This window comes from Charadrius vociferus, unplaced genomic scaffold (genome assembly GCF_000708025.1).
Source record: "Charadrius vociferus isolate BGI_N301 unplaced genomic scaffold, ASM70802v2 scaffold370, whole genome shotgun sequence".
Taxonomy (NCBI): domain Eukaryota; kingdom Metazoa; phylum Chordata; class Aves; order Charadriiformes; family Charadriidae; genus Charadrius; species Charadrius vociferus.
Genome location: NW_009646744.1, coordinates 678,088 through 688,046, shown reverse-complemented (window position 1 = coordinate 688,046; position 9,959 = coordinate 678,088). Strand labels below are relative to the sequence as shown.

The following is a 9,959-nucleotide window of genomic DNA, read 5'->3' as shown; positions in this document are numbered from 1 at the left end:
CTGCGCGCCCACCTCTGGGCACCCCTGGGCTGGGCACCGCTGCATTGTCCCCGCAGGCACGTTGCAGCCTCGGTGCATCCTGTGCATCCCTGGATCCATCCCGGCCAGCCACCCCCTCCCCGTGCAGGACCACCATGCATGGTGCCCGGACCCCGAGCTTGTCGCATTGCTCAGGCAGAAGGATTTTTCTGGCTTTGTGGTGGTTTTCTCTGATGTTGTGGTTGACTGATGAAGTGAGCCGGAGAACTTGGAAGCAAAACTTTCACAGCCCTTGGCGCAGCCCGGCCGTGACTCATGTGCGGGGTCTGGGTGGTTTTGCTCGTGCTCAAGAGGAAGCAGAAGTTTCTGTCAAGCCTTTGTAGGATTTTGGGTTTGCTCATCCACATCCCTGGGGAAGAAGAAGCCTCAGGAGCTGAGCTGGCCCATGGAGGGGCCACCCCGCTTTCCCCGTGTACCCCTGCCCGCAGCGCAGCCAGGAGCTTTGGCTGCTTCTGTTGGAGGCGCTTTTCCCCAAAGTGTAGATGAGAGGTTCAAGCTTTCAGGAAGACGGGATGTCAGGAGTGTGAGCGGGTCTACTGGTGGCACAGGGAGGACGATGGGGGCCTGGGTGTGGGTGCCCCTCTCTCCTTTTCTGGCCAAGCCTGCTGCTAATTTTAGGATCTGCTTCGCTCCTGCGACTCGGCCGTGTCGTTCAGCAAGCGGCCGCCAGCGATCCTCCTTTATCGCTGTCGCACAGGGAATTATCTCCTTTCCCCCCTTTTTTTTTTGGGTATCGGCGAGAGCGGGGCTGGTGGCTGACGGTCAGCACGGAGCCAAGGCAGAGGAAATCGCTCCTTAAGTCATTAACGTCATCTTCATTATTGTTCCAGAGGAGGCAGGAGGCCGCCCGGCTCTGGGGAGCGAGTTAAGTCCCCGAGCCCTCCCGCTGCCCCGGCGAGGGAAGGGGGGCTGCCCCGCCACGGCCGGCAGCAGCGCGGGTCCGTGGGGGAGAGTGGGGCGAGCTGCACCCGCTGCGTGAAGGCAGCCGGGACTGAGCTGTGGGCAGGATTCGCCCCAGGGCTCTAAGCAGAGACACTCAGAGAGCAGCTTTAATGCTCAGAGAAAGCTTTAAATTCTCTTATCCCGCAGGGAAAGCAAAACACTTGAATTCTTTTGCGGTTATCTTTTGGCTGTTGGTGTCAGAGCAGGAAACGGCCTTTGTGTGCGCACGCATGTTTTCCACCTGTGCTTGGAAAGGAAAAAAAAACCCACTGAATTTTTGGACTTTGAGTGAAGAAATGCGCAAGGGAATTAGCGTTACGTCTTCCTAACGCCGCCTGTGTGCCTGCAGTCCCTCGCGCTGCTCAAGTACAAGTTCCCCTCTGCGCCGGCGGCCTCGCAGTGCCCGGGAGCGTGTGTGTCTGCGTGCACGGGGTTGTGGGGCTGGTCTGAAAGGCCAATCCTGGATCCGCTCAGGTCACTGCAAGTAAGAACTTAATAGGATTCAGATCTCGGAGAGAATCTGCAGCTTGGAAAGCAATAAACCTCTGCATTATCACCTGTACGTGGCGCCTTCCTCCAGCAGGATGGGGAGCCTTGCGGAGGTGCTGTCTCCTGGGGGGCAGCGCTGCCCTACATCGCTGTTTGCCGCTGCCCCGTGGCACTGGGCTTGAGCTCCTGCGTGGTTCTTGTGGCATTTTGAGGTTGCATCTCCTGTAGTGTGTTTTGGTGGGTGCTGGCAGGGACCCCGCAGAGCCCTGTCCCTGGGGTGGGTGCAGGAGAAGGGCAGGGCTCTTGGGGCTGCCCTGGTGCCGGGGGGGCGCGTTGGACGGGTCCCTCCATTGGGACTTGCCGGCTGGGATTAGGCATCCGCCTGCATCATCCTCTTGGTGGGCTTTTTCCTTTTCTAACATCTGCGTTTTCCCATCTTCCGCTCTTTTGGCAGACCTGTCAGCAGCGAAGCGCAAGTTTGCGGACTCCCTCAACGAGTTTAAATTCCGCTGCATCGGTGATGCTGAAACGGATGATGAGATCTGCATAGGTGAGTCCTGGACGCCCGTGCCGGGGGTTGCCCTGAAGGTCCAGACCCCCGAGCTGAGCAGGGCACAGGGGAGAGAGAAACACGCACGAGGATGCCGAGGGGCCTGGGAATTTGCCTGGGTGCTCTCCTGCTCTCTGGAAATGGCATATTTCTCCTGTTCAGCATCAGCAAAGCCTTCTGAAGGAAATCAGTTGTTGCTTCTTGGCCTAAATCTATCCCTGCCAGATAGGAGAGGAAGAAGATTGCCCGTATCTGAAACCGTCTAGATTATCTGGGCCTTTTGCACTGGAGAGCAGGGATCTGGAGCTGTGGTCGTGGCTAAATACACTGCAAGGGGATGGGAACTGAAGGAGAGGAGCATCAGCATCTCTGCAGGAGCAAAGTGCCCCACAGGCACCCGCGGTGCCGGCAGGAGCCTGGCAGCGCTCCCCAGATTGAGCCCAGTTCCACCACAGAGCTTCTCGTGGTGCCGGGCAGCAGCTTTGGCTGCTTCACTCCATGTTATCCTGCTTTTTTAGAGCTTATCGTGCACATCATCTGGAGCCAGGAGAGCAAATGAGCTTTAGCCCTGGTTTAACTTTGCTTATTCATTTGTGCCCAGTCTCGCAGCAAAAATAGCTTTCTCATCCAAGTCCCCTTGCTGCGATGCTCGTGCTGGCGAGCCGGTGGTCAGGCGCCGAGCACGGCTGAGGTCTGTGCTGAGCCGTAGGGTGGTCAGCAGCCGGCCCGTGGGTAGGGCAGGTTTGAGATGATGGTGCGGTGTTTCTCCCTGGAGGTGGGAACACGCTGCTGGGGATGCTCTGCTACCAGTTGCTTTTGTAGGCAACGGGAAGCCTTTCTGGGGAGAGAGCAAAGATGATAAAAATCTCCATACAACCAACACCCTACGCCCCCTCAAAACACAAACAAACGAAAAACCCCTGCTCAGTCTCTCTTTTAATTTAAAAAGAAAATAAAATGTTAAATACTGACCGTGCGGGTGTGTCTCTTCCAGCCAAGTCTCTGCAGGAGTTCGCCACGGTGCTGCGGAACCTGGAGGACGAGCGGATGCGCATGGTACGGCCCCGTCCACCGGGAGCAGGGTGGGTGGTGGCACTGCTGCTGCCGCCGGTGGCTCTGCCCATGGTGGGTGGTGTGGCCCCCACGGCTGCAAGCCCCAGTGCCCCTTCCCGTGCCCGTGCCAGAGCCGCAGCGGGGAGCAGAGGGAGGGGAGAGTGAAATTGGTGGGGGGTGCACTTGAGAAGCACCAGTAATGGTATCCTGCTGTTGGGAAATGCCCAGTGCCGGTGCTGGTGGGGCTCACTGGGTGAGGAACAGGTTTGGTACAAGGCCCTCAGTGTCCCCTGGGCCACAGCCAGCGCAGAGCGAGGGGCGAAGCGCGCGGGTTTCCATGGGAAAGGCTGTTGAGCGGCACGGGTGTCTGGCGCTGAGCTGGGCAGAAGGTGAGTTGTGCCTGTCTTTGCCCGTAGATCGAGAACGCCAGCGAGGTGCTGATCACGCCGCTGGAGAAGTTTCGCAAGGAGCAGATCGGGGCCGCTAAGGTAAGCTGCTGCTGCGCCGAGTCGCTGTCTCCTCTGGCAGCCCCTGCTCAGGCTCCGGAGCAGAGCCCCGGGGCCACGTGGTGATGGCCGTGGTGGTGGCCGGGACCTGGCGCTGCAGGGATGCGCTCTGCTGGGCGCGGGCATGGGAGGAGGCGCTGCGCTGCTCCCGGGAAAGTGCCTCCATGTTCCAAGTTCACCCACAACCAAGTAGCGTGCCACGGGCCAGCTGAAGCGAATTTTTTTTTTCTTACTCCAAGCAAGAATTAGCATTTTCTTAGAGGGGTTCCCAGCTGCCTGAGCCCCCCGGTCTGCGCTCCCCATCCCCGGTGCGTCGCTGGGCGGCTGCATGGGAATTTGGACGGCTTCTGGCAGGACAGGCGAGCCCGGGGAAGCACCGATATGGCTGAGGGCAGCTGTGAGACAGCCTGCCCCCCCCCCTTTCTTTCCTGCCTTTGTTCTGAAATTAAAACCACTGTCTGCGGCTCTCTTGTTGTTATAACAACCCGCTGCTGCCTGCAAGAGGCGCATGCCGACCCGACGGGGCCGTGTTTGCATGGCAGCGGTGTGCCTGGCTCCCCGCTGGCACGGGAGCCACGACAGCACCCCGGTGCAGCCCGGCCCAGCCAGGCTGTCCTGGCTTGTGCAGCTCAAAAAAAAAGACAAAAAGGGGTCCGTCCTTCAGAAAGGAACCAGTTACTAGTGGGTGTCAGCGGTGGGTTTCGTACTGGTGTGTTGGGGTGGCGAGACTGGGATGAGAGGTGCAAAAGAGTTAAGGTTGACATCCTCTAACACTTCTGCCGCAAACAGCCAAGTTGCTGTGTCATCATCCTGCGTGACACATAGGGTAAGCCATTGCAAGGGGTGGCAGGGGATGTGAAATTGTGGGGATGTGCTGCTTAGCTGGTTAGCAAGCGCCTCCTCGCTGTGTTCTCTTTGGACCAGCCCTGGACCTGGATGTTCTGCCGAGCCCTGGGCTCTGGGAATAGTGCGGCTCCCCAAAGTCTTGGATTTTGGCAGCGTAAGCCACTTTTCTGTAGCTGCCGATGGTCACCTGCTTCCAGCTGATGCCCCTGGGCCTTGGTCCTGTCTCGTGCTGTGCAGAAGGGCATTACCTCCCACCCGGTACTTGCAGCCCTGCACGATGCTGTAGATCCTCACGGCCATTGTGTTCAGCGTCACTTTTTGTTCTGTTTTGTAGGATGCCAAAAAGAAATATGACAAGGAGACGGAGAAGTATTGTGGCGTCCTAGAAAAGCACTTAAACTTGTCTTCGAAGAAGAAAGAGTCCCAGCTTCAGGAGGTGAGAGCAACCTCTGGTTTTCCATGTCTAGCGGTAACTGTGGTGAGCTCTTTGAATGCTTTACACAGCTTATAGCGTTGGTTCTTCTGGCTGTAAACTCGTTTTTTTCCCCTCATTCTGGCGGTGAGTGGTGGGTTTTCCTCTCTTCCTGTAATCAAAGGGGACGGAGCTGTTTTGGTGAGCAAATCAGAGATCGCAAAATGGATAGCAATCAAGGAGAGACAGTTTGTAATTAAAGAGTGAAACAGAAAGGAACTGGTTCTGCTGCAGGCTTCCCTTGTGCCACTGCGAATCATGGATGTCTTTAGTTCTCTTTTCTGAAAGTGGCTGCACTGGCTTTGGGCTTCATGGGAGGAGTGATCAGGCTTAGTGCTTTTAAACTGCTTTAGGAGCCTATTACTGACTCGAGACATAGCTGCTGTGCCAAATGCTCTTAGTGGATGAGTACACTGAGTTTTCAATCACTGGAATTCCCTGCACTGGCCCAGAGCTGGGCTGGTCCCTGCAGGATGCAGGTCCTTGCTTGTGGGAGTGATGCTGGTGCGTGGCTGAGCCGTTTCTGGGGGAACTGGTGGGCACAGGTGGTGTTTCCTGCACTGGGATAGCTCAGGTGGTGGTACGGTGCCCAGCAGAGTTGGGGGCTCAAGAGAGCAGGTGCATCTGTGGCACAAATAATCATCTTCCATCAAATTAGGGTTGAAGAGGCGTAAGAATCAGGGTTGACATGCCTGCAGGCCAGCTTTGTCCTTGCATAGGTGTAAAACCCTTACCGCGTGGAAGCACCCATACATCCCAGAGAAGAACAGTCCCTTTCTCATGGCTTTTTAATAACCCTTTAGAGCTCTGGTTTAGTTTGCGTTTGAAATACTATTGTCAGACATAGGAGTGAAAGGATTTCTTTCTGGGGAGGTAGGAGCCACTTGTGGCTCTTGGGTTGTAGCAGTGACTTTTGGAGGTGTAATCCTGTGCTCTGGCCAGAGTATGGCCCTGTGAGGCCACCCGGGCCCCCAGGGCAGCGGGGTGGTGGGATGCGGTGTGGGATGCAGGCAGTGGCTGTGTGCGGTGCAGGATGCAGGCAGTGGCTGTGTATGCGATGCAGTCTGTGGCTGGGTACGGGATGCGGTGCGGGATGCAGGCAGTGGCTGTGTGCGGTGCGGGATGCAGGCAGTGGCTGTGTGTGGGATGCAGGCACTGGCTGTGTGCGGGATGTGGTGCGGGATGCAGTCAGTGGCTGTGTGCGGGATGCGGTGCGGGATGCAGTCAGTGGCTGTGTGCGGGATGCGGTGTGGGATGCAGGCAGTGGCTGTGTGCGGGATGCGGTGTGGGATGCAGGCAGTGGCTGTGTGCGGGATGCGGTGTGGGATGCAGGCAGTGGCTGTGTGCGGGATGCGGTGTGGGATGCAGGCAGTGGCTGTGTGCGGGATGCGGTGTGGGATGCAGGCAGTGGCTGTGTGCGGGATGCGGTGTGGGATGCAGGCACTGGCTGTGTATGTGTGTGTGGGATGCAACTGCTGGTGCATGTTGAGCAGCGCTGGCTGCTGGTGCCATCTGCTGGCATCTTCTACCTCAATGTTGACTTGGGCTTTTGCTGCGAAGGCGGGAGGAGGCTGGAGCCAGTAGCGCCTGTTCCCACGTTCAGGCGTTGGAGCCTTTTCCCCTGGGCGCCAGGAAGCGTACGTTGGTTTGGGTGGCTCAAGCCCCACCGAGGAGGGAGTGCCTTTGAAGAGCAGTCCAGCACGTGGGTTGTGAAATGTGGATGTGGCATCCAGTGGCGTGGGGGAGCGCTCGCCCCGTCCAGCACCTCTGCTGGGGCTGCCCGCTGTGGTCCTGCCTGCCCAGGGCTCTCCGGACAGGGGGCTGCAGCCACGGCAGATGTGTGCGGGGAAGGTATAGTAGCGTTTTAGGAACGTTAACTCTACCCGTTTATGAACAGTATGAAGCTTCACTAGATGCCCTGATGTCCTGCGAGACAAGAGTTTGTGTCTGGGAGATTTGGTTTATATTTCCTAACCTCCTCTTGCTGTCTACATCTGGAGGGTGATACCGGCCACATGTGCAACTGCTGCGGCGAGGCAGGGAGAGGAGGAAGCCATGGGAATTTTCTGCTGCTTTGGCTGTTGACCAATTAAATAACACACAGAGTCTAATCTGCCATCTAACTCCTGGCAAAGTTATTTGATTGCATCATATTTTCTGCTTTTCAGAACTCAGTTTGCTAAATACCTCAGCCTGCACACCATGGGCACACAGCACAAATGCTGGTGGCAGGTCACGGGGAAAACGGGCCATTTCACGGCTGTGTCACGCCAAAAATCAGGAGTAAGCTGCTGCTCAAGTGCAAGCGGGTATTTGCCGGCTGGTTTTGCAGAGCGCGGGAGCAGCCGTGTGTCCAGCCCTGACGGGATGCCCAGCACGGCGTATCCTCCTCCCTGGAGGCTCTGCCCCGGGCACAGCGAGGGTCACGCTGGCGAGGGCACCCCGCCGGCCTCGGCTGGGACAGAAGAATTTGCTTCCTGTTGAGCAATGGCTCGATGGCAGTTTGTGCCGGGGGTGAGGTTCTTCACCAGCTGAGTTTACTGGTGCTGAGGTCAGAGGAATGGTGGGTCACCCTGACCGATCTTCCCGTGGGCACCACCGGTGTCTGTGATGCCCCGGGTTGCTCTGTGCAATGTGTCACTTGCAGATGTAGCAGCAGCACGTGCCGGGGACGGCAGCCCGGGGATACCCCTGCAGATTCAGTGCAGCTGCTGTGTACGTGACAAAGTTATTTTTACGTACTGGGATTGGGGCATATCCCTGGTTTTGCTCACTGGGGCCTTAGTGTCAAAGCAGAGGGGATTTGCTCTCTGCCAACCCACCGAAGTGACACAGTCGCTGGAGGGTGGGGGTGTGTGTGCACTGCCTGGTTGGGCCCCGGGACGCTCCGAGCAGGCTCCTGCTGCGGTGCTTTCCAGAAAGCAGAGAATTGCCTTTTATTGTCAAGCATGCAGCAACGTCTCGTTTTTCTCGCTTCAATGCGTGCTTTTCTACACAGCTGTCAGGGAGGTGAGAACATGAGTCATTTTTCAGCTGAAGAAAGAGCCTGTTCATGTGAATCAGGTTTATATTTAATCGCTGTGCCATCTGTCCAGCTCTGGACTGGGGTCTGAAGCTGAATTTGTTCTGCACGGACACATTCCCATTAGACCCAGATGTCCCTGGTCACGAGGCCAAGCACTCCCGGTCAGTAGTAACTTCATATTTCCTCTTTAATCTCCCCGGCGCTTGCAGGCAGACAGCCAGGTGGACCTGGTTCGGCAGCATTTCTACGAAGTCTCCCTGGAGTATGTCTTCAAGGTGCAAGAGGTCCAGGAGAGGAAGATGTTCGAGTTTGTGGAACCTGTAAGTGAGCGCTCAAGCCGCCTCAGCCTGCAAAAAACGGGGGATCGCGTGGAGAAGCAGGGCGCGCGGGGAGCGGGGCTGTGGCGGGGGGCATCCCTGCGGCGGGATGGCTGGGGGGTCCAGCCCAGCCCCACAGCCCCTCTCTCAGCGGGAGATTTGAGGGGAGAAGGCACCCGTGTGAGCCTCGGGGCACAGAGCTGTTAGCTCGGTGGCCACACGCACGCTGGCATAGTTCATTTTTTATTGTGTGGACATCGCATCTCTGTCGTGTGGGCTGGACTGAGGGGCCTGCCAGCAATTGAAAGAAAAATAGGCTCGATTGGAAAAAAAAAAATAGAACTGTGAGGTTCACAAGGGAGAAAGAGTGCAGGAGTGACAGAAATAGGAAAAAAAGAGTTTTCTAAGATCTACCTTTGCTCAGGTGCTAAATCCTTTAAAGCTCCTCTGGGAAGTGCCAAACCTCCCCCGCTCTTTGCAAAGGTAATGTGCACTGCAGGGAACGCAGCGGGCTGCCTGCTTTTCCTCCCGGCTCCTCCCTGCACCTCACGGCTCCGCTCTCAGTGACCCCAGGGCTTCGGTGATGCAGGGAAGGGGCACAGAGGGGACCAGGGCATCCTGGGACGGGGGCTGGCCTTGGCTTTGGGGCAAGGGAGCACAGACTTGGCTTCGGGGTCAGTTCAGAGGAGGTTTGGAAAGTGAAACAAGGAACAGAGCATCTTCCTAGGCACTGCCAGCAAGCCCCTCCGTCCCCGGGACATCGTGGTTGCTCTGAAATTGTCTGTGGGTCTCTACTGACCGTCTCGATTCGTTTTACCCCGACACAGCTGCTGGCCTTTCTGCAGGGGCTTTTCACCTTCTACCACCACGGCTACGAGCTCGCAAAGGACTTCAGCGATTTCAAGACAGAGCTGACAATCAGCATCCAGAATGTAAGTGTGCCACGTGCCCGTGCCACTGCCCCACGTGTCCCTCGCCATGACTGTCCTGCAGAGCTAGCTAGCACTTTTGATGTATTTTAATAAAGGTTTTATTCTCCTTTTTCCTGTGTGCCGTTAAGCAAAGGCATTGATGGTGTTGTCGAAAGCAAGTTCTTTTTTGTAAATAGCACTACATCGCATACACAGCCCCCGTGGCAGTTCATTTGTGTGGCACACCAAGCGCGGTGGCCCACCTTCCCCAGGAGTCGGCCGGTGGGCAGACGTCGCTGCGTGCCCTGTGATTTTAGTGAGTGTTTCAAACCATTTTGCAAGTGTTTCAAAGCGCTGTTCATTCTGGGGAGTGCAGCACTTTTTGCCGTCCCAGTCTCCGGGCTGTGTAGCGGAGCCCTGTGCCGGCTGTGGCCGTGGCCAGTGCGCGGTTGGTGCCCGCACGTCAGACGTGCGTTCAGGGCTTTGGCACGTTGGCATCGCAGTTTTGCTTTCCTCTCTTGGTAGAAAATTACTCTTTTTCTACCAAGGATTCAGACTTGTTTCATTCTTTTGAAACAACTTTTTCACAAAACTCATAATAGAAAGAACTTGCCAATTGTCATACTATTTTCCTTTTAGCTTAAATCCAGGCCCAGGAGGAAAGCCTGTCCTGTGGCTGACAGTGGGCTCCTGTGGTCCCGTTTCCCGCACGGGCTGTGGTGGCGCCGCTCTGGGGTCCCATCCCCACGTGGTGCCTCCTCGCTGCAGAGGGGGCCGCGTTGGGTCCACGCACTGGAGGAGGCATTCCT

General features: G+C 56.9%; 1 protein-coding gene across 1 annotated transcript in view; it reads left to right on the top strand.

The window, feature by feature from the left end:
• The first annotated feature begins 1,930 nt into the window (after positions 1–1,930).
• Positions 1,931–9,959, top strand: part of ARHGAP26 (Rho GTPase activating protein 26) — a 137,113-nt gene continuing 129,084 nt past the window's right edge. Inside the window, exons 1-6 of the mRNA XM_009890595.1 lie at positions 1,931–2,020; positions 3,015–3,076; positions 3,490–3,561; positions 4,760–4,861; positions 8,132–8,242; positions 9,067–9,171. Coding sequence (XP_009888897.1) covers positions 3,068–3,076; positions 3,490–3,561; positions 4,760–4,861; positions 8,132–8,242; positions 9,067–9,171 — 399 coding nt within the window. The 5' untranslated portion in view covers positions 1,931–2,020; positions 3,015–3,067. The remainder of the gene's footprint in view (positions 2,021–3,014; positions 3,077–3,489; positions 3,562–4,759; positions 4,862–8,131; positions 8,243–9,066; positions 9,172–9,959) is intronic.